Source organism: Capricornis sumatraensis, chromosome 2 (genome assembly GCF_032405125.1).
Source record: "Capricornis sumatraensis isolate serow.1 chromosome 2, serow.2, whole genome shotgun sequence".
Taxonomy (NCBI): domain Eukaryota; kingdom Metazoa; phylum Chordata; class Mammalia; order Artiodactyla; family Bovidae; genus Capricornis; species Capricornis sumatraensis.
The window spans coordinates 213,714,431-213,730,183 of record NC_091070.1 but is presented as its reverse complement, the minus strand read 5'-3'; the positions used below and the strand labels follow the sequence as shown (position 1 = coordinate 213,730,183).

At 48.1% G+C, this 15,753-nt stretch overlaps 1 protein-coding gene across 1 annotated transcript in view; it reads right to left on the bottom strand.

Annotated features, from left to right (window-relative positions):
• The window catches only part of DGKD (diacylglycerol kinase delta), a 107,562-nt gene extending 92,113 nt beyond the window's left edge, over positions 1–15,449 (bottom strand). The window contains exon 1 of the mRNA XM_068963914.1: positions 15,294–15,449. Within this exon, the coding sequence (XP_068820015.1) occupies positions 15,294–15,449 (156 nt within the window). The remainder of the gene's footprint in view (positions 1–15,293) is intronic.
• Between the last annotated feature and the right edge of the window lie 304 nt (positions 15,450–15,753).

Here is a 15,753-nt window from a genome sequence, read left to right as displayed (position 1 = left end):
CCCCTCGTTTATTAATACTGCCCCAAAACGGAAAGCAAAGAGCTGCCAGTCTGACACGCTGAAGTCACTGGGGAATGCCCGTCCCAGACACAGGCGGAGGGACAGCATCACACGGGGCCGTCCCCTCTGCCTGCAACCCACCTCTGGGCTCCGGCATGAAGACCCAAAGACAGGTCCTGACACAGCAAGCAAGTGCTCAGACACCAAACGGCCAGCTGGAAGGAGCTCTCCTGGGGAAATGGGGACTTACAACCAATTATAAATAAAAAGTCATGAATCCACAGTGACAACTCCCCCTCCCCCAGCAGAGAGAGAGAGGGAAAGGGGGAAAAAACTCATTTGCCTCCACTAGGGATGACTATCCTACCAAATCCTTACTTTGAAAATTAGTCATTAAACAGAGAGAATCCAGCAATTACCGTGCTTTGGCAGGCAGAACTGAAGTTCCCCCCAAGCCAGAATAACCAACAGATAACTGTGGAAGAGACCACAGAAAGCCGAAGGATGGTGGCAGGTCCATTCTTCAAGCTCTCTTCCAGGCAAATTATTATGCATAAATGCTGAAAATCATTTGGCAAAAAGGTTTTGGATAAAAGGATTATTTGCAGTGTCCAGGAATCGCCTCACAGATACCTCCTAACCACAAAGAAGGAAATCTGCATTTCCAGTACACATCCAGCATCTCCACAGAAACCAGAGGCAGCAGAGATGACTCGCCAGCCAGGGCGTGGAGCATCCCACACCTAGGGTACCTGTCCAAAATGCCAGCCCAAATAGGCCTGAGTCTTCAAACTGAGTCTTACAGCAAATACAGAGCATAAAAGAATGACGCAAAAAACCCATGAGGAAACATTCAAACAAATCCAGAAGCAGACTTTACAAGACAACTGCCCTTGTCTCTTCCAAAAGTCAGTGTTGGGGAGGGGAGGGGAGGGGAGGGGTTGCTGAAGGCAGCTGTTCTAGATTAAGAGAATAAAGAGATACAGCTACCAAATGCAATGCATGAATTTTGATTGGCACCTGGTTCCCAAAAGGGAGGCTAAAAGACATTTTGGGTACAACTGGGGAAATCTAAAAAAGATATAGATATTAGAAGATTACAATTAATATCTTAGGTGAAATAATGGTATATAGGAAATGTTCTTATTTTTAGGAGTCCTTATTAGCAGGAGATTAGGTGTAATAATCAGTGACAGACTTTATTTTGAGGGGCTCCAAAATCACCGCAGATGGTGACTGCAGCCATGAAATTAAAAGATGTTTGCTCCTTGGAAGAAAAGTTATGACCAATCTAGACAGCATATTAAAAAGCAGAGACATTACTTTGCCAACAAACGCCCACCTAGTCAAAGCTATGGTTGTTCCATTAGTCAGGTATGGATGTGAGAGTTGGACTATAAAGAAAGCTGAGCACCGAAGAATTGATGCTTTTGAACTGTGGTGTTGGAGAAGACTCTTGAGAGTCCCTTGGACTGCAAGGAGATCCAACCAGTCCATCCTAAAAGAGATCAGTCCTGAATATTCATCAGGAGTACTGATCCTGAAGCTGAAACTCCAATACTTTGGCCACCTGATGTGAAGAGCTGACTCATCTGAAAAGACCCTGATGCTGGGAAAGATTGAAGGCGGGAGGAGAAGGGGACGACAGAGGATGAGATGGTTGGATGGCGTCACTGACTCAATGGACATGTGTTTGAATAAACTCCGGGAGATGGTAATGGACAGGGAGGCCTCGCATGCTGCAGTCCATGCGGTCGCAAAGAATCAGACATGACTGAGCAACTGAACTGACTGAACTGAGGTGTGATAACGGACCACATAGGAAATGAAATGTCATTTTTAGAAGATACACACTGAGCTATTTAGGGATACACTTGTCAGGATGCCTACAAATGGTTTAGTAAATCATTTATTTATATTTAATACATACAGACAAAAGCATATTTGGCAGTTACCAATTACTGAATCTTGATACTAAGTATATTAAGTATATGCTGTACTGCTATTCTTTTTAATTTTTCCCAATCAAAAAATTGAAGAGCTTTCTTTATAAAGGTATTCTTCACAAAACACAGGGTACAACCATTACACAGGATAAGAGAAAAGAGATTTTAATAGCATGGGTAAATGCTCATAACATTAAGTGAACATTTACATATAGTTTCAGTAGATTGAACGTATCCAAAGAGTCAGAAGGACATTACCACCGTGACCATAAGGCTGGCGCTGGCGGCCCTGCGGGCGCTGAAAGCCCTAACTGGCTTTCCTCCTCGCCCCCGCCCCCGGCTCGCCCGCAGTCCTCCCACGACGGGCCCTCCTCCTCCACTCACCCCCAGACCCGCCGGGCCCCCTCCTCTGCCCACCGCTCTCCTGCTCAGGGCTCCTTTCCGCATGGCTGCTGGAGGGCTGGAGGGAGCTCGGCAGGAAGAGGCGCGATCCGGCAGCGAGGGGACCCAGGCAGCTTCACGGCACACCGCCGGGCTGCTCTGTGTCCCGCGCCTGCGAAACTGGCACAGAGGAGAACAGCGGGGTCCCGGCTGCCACCCCGGCAGGGCTGGTCCTCACCGGTCCTCACGCACAGCTCCTCGTCAGAGAGACGGGGCTCCTTTCCCCAGGCACGTGCACCACAAGCCGCCGCCTCCTCCGCAGAACCCTCCGCGCCATCACCGAGGGCTCCCTGTCACAGCCCGCCAGCGCTCTCAGCACCACCGCCCCGGCCCCGGCCCCCATCATCTCGCACCACAGGGGCCAGCCGCGTCCACGGAGGCGGGCGCAACACAGCCTGAGCCACTTTTCCGACCGAGGTCGGACGCCTCACTCCTTCCCAAGATCTCACAGGAACAGCGTCCCAGTATCCCCGAGCTCCCCTCGAGGCCTCCTACCCAGCTCCCAACCCCACAGCACGATCAAGGGCTCCGTGACCCTTGCTAACGCTACCCACGCCAGCTTTCTATCAGCCTCTTGATTTCCCCAAGCTCCTCCTGTCTACAGGGCCTCTGCATATCTCTCTGGCCAACTACCTCCTCCTCATTATCTTTTTTTTTTTTTAATCTTTTTCAGTACAACACAGAGAACACAGTCAATATTCCATAATAATTTTAAATGGAGTATGTGAAAGTCACTCAGTAGTGTCTCTTTGCGACCCCATGGACTGTACATACATATACAGTCCATAGAATTCTCCAGGCCAGAATACTGGAGTGAGTAGCCTTTCCCTTCTCCAGGGGATCTTCCCAACCCAGGGATCAAACCCAGGTCCCCCGCATTACAGCTGGATTCTTTACCAGCTGAGCCACCACGGAAGCCCAAGAATACTGGAATGGGTAGCCTATCCCTTCTCCAGGGGATCTTCCCGACCCAGGAATCAAACCAGGGTCTGTCTCCTGCATTGCAGGCAGATTCTTTACCAACTGAGCCATCACAGAAACTGTTAAATGGAGTATAATCTATAAAAACATTGAATCACCATGTCATACACCAGAAACTAATATTGTAGATCAACTATACTTCAACTCAAAAATAATCTGGGGACTTCCCTGGGGGTCCAGTGGTTAGGACTCTGCACTTCCAATGCAGGGGGCGAGAGTTCAATCCCTGGTCAGGGAACTAAGATTCCACACTGTGGCACCACAAAAAAAAAAAAAAAAATTAAAAATATTTTTCATTAAAAATAGCAAAAATAAAATCCAAAAATGTATAAATTATTACAAACTGAGAACCCAACTAACTACCTCCTAAGTCAAGAAACAGCACTATCAGCCCTGGAGACGCCCCCTTCTCTCAAGGACCACGCAGTCACCACCAACCTCTTCCCACCCGACCCCTGCTCAGACTTCTCTGGGAAGCAGCTAAATGGGCAGCCTAAACACCTTTCTATCCTATCTGTTCTGAGCCAGATGTGAATGGAATCATACAGAATGCACTACTTGATGTCTGGCTTTTTCGGCCAGACAATATTAATGCTATGATTAATCCTTAAGTCAGCAGGTAGCAGCAGTACACTTTCACTGAGGGACAGCACCATCTGGGAAGAAGACACTGTCATTTACCATCTACTGCTGGGCCACTTGGGTGGCTTCCACTTTTGAGCTGGCACAAATAATGTGCGTGAGTGCTGTGTGCTAAGTCACTTCAGTCATGTCTGACTCTGTGCGACCCCATAGACTGCACCTCGCCAGGCTCCTCTGTCCATGGGATTCTCCAGGCAGGAATGCTGAGTGGGTTCCCATTCCCTTCTCCAGGGCATCTTCCTGACCCAGGGATGGAACCTGGGTTTCCTGCACTGCAGGCAGAGTTCTTACCGTCTGAGCCACCAGGGAAGCCAGTATAAATGATACACTAGGAACATTCTTGCACACGCCTCTCGGAGTACAAGTGCTTACATAAGCTCTTAGAGATACGTCCAGAAGTAGAACTGCTGAAACATAGGGCATGCACGTCTGCAACTTTAAAAGTGAGTCAAGTGAAAGTTGTGTCTCACTCTTTGAGACCCCATGGGCTATACGGTCCATGGAATTCTCCAGGCCAGAATACTGGACTGGGTGGCCATTCCCTTCTCCAGGGGATCTTCCCAACCCAGGGATCAAACCCAGGTCTCCCACATTGCAGGCAGATTCTTTACCAGCTGAGCCACAGGGGAAGCCCAAGAATACTGGAGAGGGTAGCCTATCCCTTCTCCAGCAGATCTTCCTGACCCAGGAATCGAACCAGGATCTCCTGCATTGCAGGCACATTCTTTACCAACTGAACTATGAGGGAAGCCCAACTTTTAAAGTCAACTTTAAAAGATACTGCTAAACTATCTTCTAAAGTAGTGCTACCAACTTAATATTCCCACCAACAGTACATGAGCATTCCCTTCCCAAGATCCTTCCTAACACCTGGAAGAGACACCATATGGAAGATACAGGGCAAAGTATTAGGGGTGGGAAGGGGGCACATCCATGCCTTCTCTGGGTGTACCACCCTCCCAGCATATTAATGCATTCGCCAACCCAGAATCTCCCCAAATCTCCTTGCTAAAACGGGTTTTTATAACTCAAAATCTCCAGTCCCACTTGGACCTGGGAAGTTGGACGGTAAGACTGAAAGGTCTTAGGTCTAACTTATCTGGTCTTTACCAGCATAAAATGAAAGTGAAGTCGCTCAGTCGTGTCCAACTCTTTGCGACCCCATGGACTGTAGCCCACCAGGCTTCTCCATCCATGGAATTTTCCAGGCATGAGTACTGGAGTGGGTTTCCTTCTCCAGGGGATCTGGGACTGGACCCAGGTCTCACGCACTGCAGGCAGACGCGTCACCATCTGAGCCACCAGGGAATCTCCTATCAGCATAAATTCAGGTGTAAATAAATAAACTCAGGATCTTCCCCAACCCAGGGGCTCCAAGGCTGCCCTCAAGCAAATCCAGCCCGGCACCTATCTTTGTAAGAATGCAGCCACGCCCATGCCGCCTCTAGCTGCTTTCACTCTGTATCTGCCTCAGAAAGAGTATATGGCCTCAAAGCCTGAAATACTTTCTACGTGGCCCTGTAGGGAAAGCTCGCTGACATCTCTCTCCCCTTTCCAATTTGGGTAGGAATGAATGTTGAGTTTTTATCAAGATGTTTTTCCTGCATTTGCTACCATAGGTATTAGCCTCAGGCTCTAATCCTCCCCTTCCCTTGAGGGAACATACCTGAGAAGTGTTATCCCTGCCTTACAGGAGCCCTCCAGAACTGGTTAGAACAAGCCAGGCCAAAGATGGCGGGAAGCCATACAAGTAAATTTTCAAATTTACTTGTATAAAGTTGTTTATAATACCTTCTCGGTGATGTCCCTTTTTCATTCCTAACACTGTTTATTTGCCTTCTGTATTTTTCCTTGATTAATCCTGCTGGGGTTCATCAATTTCATCACATTTTTTTTTCCTACCAAAGAATCAACTTTTGCCTTTGTTGACCCTTTCTAGTGAATGCTTCTCATTTCCTTGGATTCTGCTCTTCATTACTGCCTTCCTTTTGAGTCTCACATGTTGCTACTTCTCTTCTAACCACCTGATACACAGCCTGGCTCATGGATCTCCAGCAGTCTTCCTCCGGTAACATAAGTACATGTAAAGTTACAAACCTTGCTCTAAAGATGACTTCAGCTGTATCCCATTAGTTACACTGATATATTTTTTCTATCATTCAACTAAAAACATTTTCTAGCTTCGACTCATAATGTTACTTAGAAACAAATTTCTAAATTTCCAGATACAGGGGTGTTTTCATTTTATTGATTTCTAGCTTAATTCCACTGTTGTTAGAGAATACCACAGTCTGTATAATTTCACTCCTTTTTAAAGTTGTTGAGAACTGCCTTGTGGCTAGAACATAGCAGACTGTGACCAATACGTCTTGGATTTTTTAAAAGAATTTCGATTCTCCAATTAATTGGTAGTGTTCTCTATACGTCCATTAAGTCAAGTTTAGTACTCGGCTGCTCAATTTTTCTGTATTTTTACAAATTTTTGTCTGCTTACCATAACCATCTGCAACAGGTCTGTTTAAAATATGCCACTATGGGGACTTCCCTGGTGGCCCAGTGGTTGAGTCTGCCTTGCAGTACAGGGGACTCAGGTTTGATCCCTGGCCCGGGAACTAAGCTCCCACGTGCCTCAGAGCAGCTAAGCCAGTGCACCACAACCAGAGAGTCCATGGGCTGCAGTGGAAGATCCCACACGCCACAGCCAAGGTGTGACACAGCTGAATTTAAAAAAAAAAACCCCACTATGATCATAGATTTGTTTTATTTCCATAACACAGTATTAATTTTTCTTCTAAAAATTGTTAAATCACATTAGATATACAGATTTTAAATCACATCTGAAATAAACCTTTATCTTTTATCAGTATTACATCTTTATCTCTAATAATAAATCCTTCCTTCAAAGCCGATTTTGTCCAACACTGAAACACTGTAGCAACTTCCCTTTGGTTGGTCTGCAGCACAGCATTTTTGCCCCATCCTTTGACTCTCCATCTTTTTATATCCTTTTGTTTTAGACATGTTTCGTCTAAATAACCTAGTTTGCTTTTGTTTTCTTACCTGCCTGACAATCTTGACTTTCAACTGAAACAATCGAGTTTGCTTACATTTCACATGATCACTGATACACAGGGATTTAAGCCTGTCCACTTACTGTCTGCTTTCTCTTTGTTCCACTTACTCAATGTTCCCTTTTCTCCCCTGCTTTAAAAAAAAATTATTAAATTATAGCTGATTTATAGTGTGCTAATCTCTGCTATACAGCAAAGTGATTCTGTTATAAACATTCTCTTTCGTTACGGTTTATCACGGCATATCCCTGTGCCATACAACTGGACCTTGCTGTTTATCCCCAGTACATTGCACCTGCAAACCCCCAATTCCCAATCCTTCCCTTTCCTTTTTGTCTCCTTTTCTGCCTTCTTTCAGATTTGGCATTTCTTTTATTCAATTTTTCTTGCCTTTCTGCTTAGATAGCACATCACCCTTCACAATTTAGTGACTGCTGCACAGATCACAATATATATTCCTGACTTGTCTAATATTAATTGGCTCTTTTCCTGAAAATTCAAGGAAAACTTTAAACAGTTTTATTCCATGTACCTTCTTTCTGACTTGCAGGCCACTGCTATGTATTCTAATTCTACATATATTTTAAACCCAAAGATATTATTAATTTTAACAGGTGATCATTCAGTGTTTCCCACACAGGTGCCCTTTTTGTAGCTCTTCATTCCTTGCTGAAACACTAAACTCTCACCAAGGACCATCTTCCTCTGGCCAGACACAAACAAAAACCCCACTTGACGTTTCTTTCATTATCGGTCTGCGCACAAAAAAGACTGATTCTGTTTATTTGAAGATGTCTTTACTTCGGCTTTATTTTCTGAAGGATCTTTTGACTGAGTAAGAATTCCGGTTAGCAGTAAGTTTCTTTCAGCACTTACATTTCTCCTGCTTCCATGGTTTCTGTTAAGAACACAGCTGTCAACCTGACTGCTGCTCTTCTGAGGATAATCTGTCTCTCCTTGCTCTCAAGCCTCCTCTACATCTGTGGTTTTCAGCAGTTTTATTATGAAGTGACAGGTGTGGTTTTCTTTGTGTTCACAGGGCTAGTGAATCTGTGGGTGGTGTCTTTTAATAGTTTCAGGAAGTTCTCAGGCATTATCTTTATAAGTGTTGTTTCTCCCCAATTTTCTCATAAAAGACCTTTTCACTGTTATCTCTGACTCCTGCCCTATCTGCTAATTTCTGCTTTTTTTTTCTAATGTCTCCAGGATTTCTAGTGGGTATTTTCTTTTGAGCTGTCTTCTGGGCCACTAAATTCCTCCTTCAGCCATGTCTATTCCACCCTTCCTTTGAGAATTTAACTCCGATTGTTACATTTTCCAGTTTTAGATTTTCATTTGGTTCCTTCTTAGTTTCCAGTTCTCTGCCAAAATTCTCAATCTGGCCTTTATCTCCTTAAACATAGTAAGCACAGTTATTTTAAAACCTGTGATGTCTGGAGTCCCTGTTAATCTGTCTTTATAGCCTGCTGTTTCTGTTGGGTTTAATTCATGTGGCCTTACCTCCCATGTGTCTGTTCTTCACTGAACACGGAACAGTGAATTTACAGACGGCTTGTGAAAATAACTGGAGGACTGCAGTTTCGTCTGCTGAAGACAGCACGGACTCTGGCAGGACCTTTATGTCAGAGACCTGACCTGACATGATGTGGACCGGGGCTGCAGCCCCGTGGAAGTCCTAATTCTAATCCTCACTCCTAGGAAGCTGCTTTTCGGGATTCCAGACCAAGTGAAGGGAGTTCACCCGCCACTGCCGCCTTGTGACAGATCCTAATTCCTCAGCTCCTGAGACATGTCTGACTGCCTCCCAGAGCTCCGCCACCCGGCATGCCCTTCAGAGTCGGTATATGCCCTGTGTCAGTCTCCTGGGGCTGCCCCATAACCAAGGCCCCACACTGGGAGGCTTAAACCCAGGGCAGGAGGCTGGACGTCCGGAGGCAAGGTGTCAGCAGGGCCACACCCCCTCCAAGGATCCAGGAGGGGTTGCATCTATTAACACAACCTCTTCTAACAACCCCAGGTCCCTAATTTGTGAGAGCACAGCTCAAAATCATGAGCTGTTTTCACATGGCCATTTCCCTGTATGCACCTTTGGGTCCAAATCTTCCTCCTCTTTCTTTTACAGAGTGAGCAGACATTTGATTTAGAGTCCACTCGTCACCTAAAGAGCCCTACAGTCACTATGCAATTATCCTGTTAACGTCTGTCTTCAGACTATTAGCTCTAGGAGTGTTTTTTGCCATTCAAGAAGGTACCCCAAGTGCCCAGCACACCAAACAAAGTTAAAGTGTCCACTACTGGCTGAGCTAAACTGAATCTGTGAAATAAGGAAAATAACACCTAGCCCGTGGTATGCCCAGTTTTTTAAAAAGATATTCACTGTTAATTGTCCACCAGATTCGTTTTTATTTGCTATTCTGGGTGTGAGAGATGAAGATGCACCCAGGTCAGCCTGAACTCGGGGACGAGGGATTCTGGGAGATGGCTACTATTAAAGATATAAAAAGTGAACAATCAGAAAGACAGAAATAATCATAATAGCAACCATTTACTGAATGCTCTTAATATGCAGGCACAATACTAGATCAGTATTGCACAGACTATTCCATTTGATTCTATGAGTTATTTCTATTTCACAGACCTGAGAACTATTACTATCATTGCTACTTTACAGATATGGAAATTGAGGCTCAGGAACACACACCTGATGTTGACTGTAACCATTGCTTACCCAAGAACTAGTATTTTCCCATTCACAGATGAAGAAGCCAGGTCTTAAGAGATTTAGAGACTTGATTGTGATCACGTGACTCATACGGAGGCAAGCAGGATGTGAATCAACTCCATTTGACACCACAGTTTAAACTCAAATATTGCTACACACTAGCTTTAAAAACCCTTCCACTCCACTTCACAACCACTGCTGCTGCTGCTGCTGCTAAGTCACTTCAGTTGTGTCCGACTCTGTGCGACCCCACAGACGGCAGCCCACCAGCCTCCCCCATCCCTGGGATTCTCCAGGCAAGAGCACTGGAATGGGTTGCCATTTCCTTCTCCAATGCTTGAAAGTGAAAAGTGAAAAGGAAGTCGCTCAGTCGTGTCCGACTCTTCGCAACCCCATGGGCTGCAGCCCACCAGGCTCCTCCGTCCATGGGATTTTCCATGGACGTGGGGTGCCATCGCCTTCTCCGTCACACCCACTAGGAAAGCTATAATCAAAAAGATAAAACAATTGAGGACGTGGAGAAACTGGAACCCTCATACCTTGCTGGTGAAAATGGAAAATGGTGCAAGCCACTTTGGAAAACAGTCTGGCAGTTTCTCAAAGACTAAGCACAGAATTACCATGTGACCCAGGAAATCAACTCTTAGGTCTATAAAACCAGAAAGAAACATGTCCACACAGAAATATGTCCATGAATGTTCACAGCAGCAGCAACCAGAATAGGCAAAAAGTAGAAATAACCCTAATGTCCATCAACTGATGAATGTAAAGAAAATGTAGTATGTCCATACAATGGTATATTATTCAGCAATAAAAGAAAAAGTACTGGCACAGCCCACAACGAGGATAAATTTTGAACACATTATACTAAGTGAAAGAAGCCAGACACAGAGCGTACATACCACATACTACTTTTATACAAAATGTCCAGAATCAGCAAATCCACAAAACAGAAAGCAGACTAGCAGTTGCCTAAGGTTGAGAAAGTTGGGAGGAAATGGGGAGTGAACGCTAATGGTTATGGGTTTCTTTTGGGGGTGATGAAAATGTTCTAAAATTAACTGTGGTGATGATTACACAACCGTGAATATACTAAAAACCACTGAACTGTACACTTTAAATGAGTGAGCTATATGGTATGTGAATCTTATCTCAGTAAAGCTGTTTTAAGTGTTTTACAACTTGAACATTTTACTTAATCTCTACTAGTCTTTATTTCACAATGGAAGAAATACTCTGTTTTTCAATTTGAAATCAGGAATATTTAATGCACAAAGCCAAAAATGTTAACTTAAAAAAAAAAACTTTTAAATTAAGCCCTATCTGAACTGTTAAGGCTTCACAGAATCAGAGTTACCTACTCAAATTTCAGAACACCTGACAAAGTGTTAGTAAATTAATTTACCAGAGTATGAGCTCCATTTTCTATTTCTCACACTAGCTATGTGATCCTAGAAAATACTGCGTACCACAGTAGGAAATGAAAAGAAGCAATGTGTTTGCTGGAGGCAGTTAGAACATATGAAAATGTGAGACATCCATGAAACGGGAAACTAATAAATGACCATCCCAAATCTCAACTTACCGGAGCTCAAATGGTAGCTCCCTGCTGGCTCAGAGGGTAAAGCGTCTGCCTGCGATACAGGAGACCCGGGTTTGATCCCTGGGTCAGGAAGCTCCCCTGGAGAAGGAAATGGCAACCCACTCCAGTACTCTTGCCTGGAGAATCCCATGGACGGAGGAGCCTGGTAGGCTACAGTCCACGGGGTCGCAAAGAGTCAGACACAACTGAGCAACTTCACTTAACGTCTTCACTTCAAACGGTAAAGGGACTTCCCTGTAGCTCAAACAGTAAAGAATCTGCCTGCAATGCAGGAGACCAGGGTTCAATCCCTGGGTCAGGAAGGTACCCTGGAGAAGCGAATAGCAATCCACTACAATATTCTTGCCCGAAGAATTCCATAGGCAGAAGGCTACTGTCCTTGGGGTCGCAAAGAATCGAACACAACTGAGCAACTAACACTTTACACATATGTCATTAAGGTCTTGTTTCTCAAAGTCTGGTCCATGAACCAGCAGCAGCAGCATCACCTGAGAGGTGATAAATGCAGAATCTCAACCCCCACTGCCAGACCTACTGCATTTTATCAAGATCCCCAGGGAACCGATCAGCACATGAAAATTTTGAGAGGAACTGTTGTAAGATACTGCCTTTTCTTTTTCCATTAAGACAGCTCTAGCTTGCAACGGGACTAATATTTCAGTGCAAAAATGACACACATACAGCTCTGATCCTGGGCCAGCTTGTCCTCGGTTCCCTTCCTCACTCTTCTGCTCTATTCCAAACTGCAGAGGGGCTGAATCCCCACGGGCTAGGTTCCCATGCAGGACGGGGTTGGGGGGGGCGGGGGAGGGGTGAGTCTCCAGCCACCGCCAGATGGCCCACGGTGGTCCCTGCCCCTGGCGAGGGGTAGGTGCTTCTCGGGTCTGAAACACGGCCTCCTCCCCAGGTCCTCTGGCTCCAGGGTGGCAGTGGTTTCCCATTTGCTTCGTCGTGGCAGGGTTGCCTCACTGCCCACTGTTTGCGTTCTCAATTTTTCACCACCTGTACGACCACTCCCCTACACTGAATGAACTCCCTCTGCTTCACATCCTTAAAGTGGGTAGATCCTTTTCTGAATTCCGAATGACACCCCATACTATTCTGGATATTTCCTCTGTGCACTACGTATAGCAGAGGAATTTTCTGAATGGCTAATCTGGAGGTTGAGAGCCACTGCACGCACAGCAAACCTCACATTCCATCAATCTCTAACAACACAAAAGAAAACCCAGCCTTAAGCTGTTTGTACAGCAGATGTGGCTGCATTCAGAAACCCAAGTCCTCGGGGTGTATTTTTAACACTCTACCCATCACTCCTCCTCAACCAGAACAGCTGGTATAACAGCTATTGTTTTAAGGCGGCAGGGGAGCCTCCTGAAGCACAGAATGCTGGACAAACAGTGGAATCTCTGAGAGCTCAAATCTTACTAAGCTATAAATCTATAGTTTATAGATATAAATCTAAGCTATAAATGATCCACTCCACACTGGGCACACGCCATGCCCAAGGACCAAGCAGCAGGAGAGAACCACTCCCATCAGTACCACTGAGGGCTCTACCTGGGAGATCTTTCCAGAAGCAGACGTGACCCATCCCTCTCATGCTCTGAATGACCCTCAGTGGCTGCCTCTTGCCTAAGGCCAAAAACCCAGCTCCAGGGCTATCCTTTCAAAATCCAGCCTGATCTGCTTTTCCAGCCTCTTCTTCATTCCTCTCAATCTGACCCCCTCACCTCTGACCATTCCCAGGTGTCCCTAAACCTGTAGATGTTGTTGTTCAGTCACTAAAGTCGTGTCTGAACTTTTGTTACCCCATGGACTATAGCCCGCCAGGCTCCTCTGTCCATGGGATTTCCCGAGCAAGAAGAATACTGGAGTGGGTTGCCATTTCCTTCTCCAAGGGATCTTCCCGACCTAGGGAATGAACCTGTGTCTCCTGCACTGGCAGGCGGATTCTTCATTATTGAGCCACCTGGAGCCATTCATCTATGTGGAAAGTCCTTCTTTTCCTTAATTTCTGACAAACTCTTTCCCTCAAGATCCTGCCTCCTGGGGTAGTTGGATTATCTGTCCTCAGAGTTCCCACAGCATTACTACATCATCCTGTCGTGTGGACACGTGTCCATCCCCTACAGCCTGGGAACCCCAATGGAGAAACTGCCTTCCATCTTGGGTTCCTGACGATAATTCAGATCCAGGCCCACAGTTCCTATCAGTGACACCCTGGGAAAGTCACTTACCCTCTCCACCTCCAATTGTGTAAGAAGGGCATGACACTTAGATAAGCAACTTGTCGGCGGGGATTGGTGGGGGAGGGGAAAACGACAGTTCGAGGAGTTTGGGGTGGACTTGCACACACTGCTCTATTTAAAATGGATCACCAACAAGGACCTACTATACAGCACAGGGAACTCTGCTCCGCGTTACAGGGCAGCCTGGATGCAAGGGGCGTTTGAGGAAGAATGGATACATGTCTATGTATGGCTGAGTCCCTTCCTTGTTTCCCCTGTAACTATCATGACATTGTTAATCGGCTATACCCCAATACAAAATAAAAAGTTTAAAATAAAATTTTTAAAAAAAAGAGAGAGAAGAGGATGACAGATCACACCCAACACAATGGGTGCTAAATAAGTTAACCCATGTCAAGTGCTGTCAAGCTAACCCAAGAAAAGTTGCCTGGCACGCAGTAAGCACTGGGGAATGACTACCACTATAATTATTACTCCGACTGTTAACACCTGGAACAAAGAAGGTGTTCAGTACCTACGTGCTGAATAACTGGAGCACTTCACAATAAACGTGTTTGTAACGTTAGGGCCGAAGATTACCCCCACACAACACACACACACACACACACACAGAGGTATCAGAGGCCGAGAGAAGATGATTAAGCCAGAAATGGCTCCCACGGTAAAAGTACCAGCTGAACTCGCTGGCGGCGGAGGAAAAGCGCACCGCAGCGGGATGAGCAAGTCTGCCAGCCCGGGGCTGCCCACGGACCCCGCCTGCCCTCAGCCACCTGTCCAACCACCTGCCCGAGGAAGCCGCGCGCTAACACAACAGGGCTCACCTGTTGTAGCAACCCCCCGCCCCCACCCCAAGCAGTGGGCAACGGAAACCGCGAGGGGAAAACAAAGGGTGCAACTTTACTCCTGCGGAAAGGAAATGCGTCTTTCTGGAGCTAACACTCCGAGCCCGGAGTTCTCCGTACAGAGCGAGGTGCCAAGCGGGGTGCGCAGCCAGGGACAAGCCCCTGGTCCCCAGCTCGCCCAGGGAGAGAGAGGGAGACGGTCGGAGGACGTGCATCTCTGGCCCTTTCCCGCACGAAAAACCACGCGAGGAGAGTGAAGGGGAGGGAAGAACCCCCACACCCGGTTCCAACCGCGTTTCTCGCGGGGGGGTGGGGGGAGGGGCGGGAATCACACAGGTGAGCGCAGAGCTCCCAGCGGGATCCAGCCCTCTCGGTGCTCAGAAATTCCGTGCAGAAGCCGGGGTCGGGCTGCGCTCGCCGGCGGGGCGCAGCCTGGGGCCCCCGTTTCTGGTGCGCTCGCCCCCTCAGCCTGTAAGGCCTGCCCTCCGGGTGCTCGCGGCCCACCCCGCCGAGCGCCCCGCCCGCCCGGCCCCCGCGCGGTGCCCACCTGCGCCCTCAGGCCCCGGGGTCCCCGCCGCTGCCGCCCCGCCCGGGGTGGGGGTGAACGCGCCCAGCCCCGTCGCCCAGCCCCGTTACCCGACGGAGCGCGCCCCGTGTGGGCAGCAGCGCCCGGCGGGACCCTAGGCCGGGGCCGGGCTGGGCCTGGGCAGCCGCTCCGGCCGGGCTGCGGGCCTCACGGGGCTGCCGCGGCGTTGAGGGGCGCGCGCCCGGGCCGCCGCCGCCGCCGGCTCACCTTCTGGCGGATCTGGCCCGACGTGGACACCTTGCGGATGAGCTTCTGCGGGGAGCCGGGCTCCGCCTCGGGCTCGCTGTCCGACGACTCCTCGGGCGGCGGCGGCGGAGGCGGCTGCGGCGGACCCGGCTGAGGGGCGCCCGCCGCCGCCGCCATGCTGCCCGGCCAGCGCGCGCACAGCGGGCGGGGGCGGGGCCGGGGCCGGGGGCCGGGCCGGGCCGGGGGCGGGGTCTCTCGGGGGCGGGGCTAGTAGGCGGGGCTGTGCCGGGCCGCGCGGTCTCCAGCTCCGCCCCCTCCGCGCCCCCTGCCGAGCGCCCGCGCGCGCGCAAAGAGGGCTCGCGCCCAGCTCCCGCGCCTCTTCGCCCCCACCTGTAGTGTCGGATGCCCAGAATTTAGCGTCTGCTTGTTCTTCCTGGGACACAAATTGTGTGTTTTGTTTGTTTGTTTGTTTCTGTCGTCA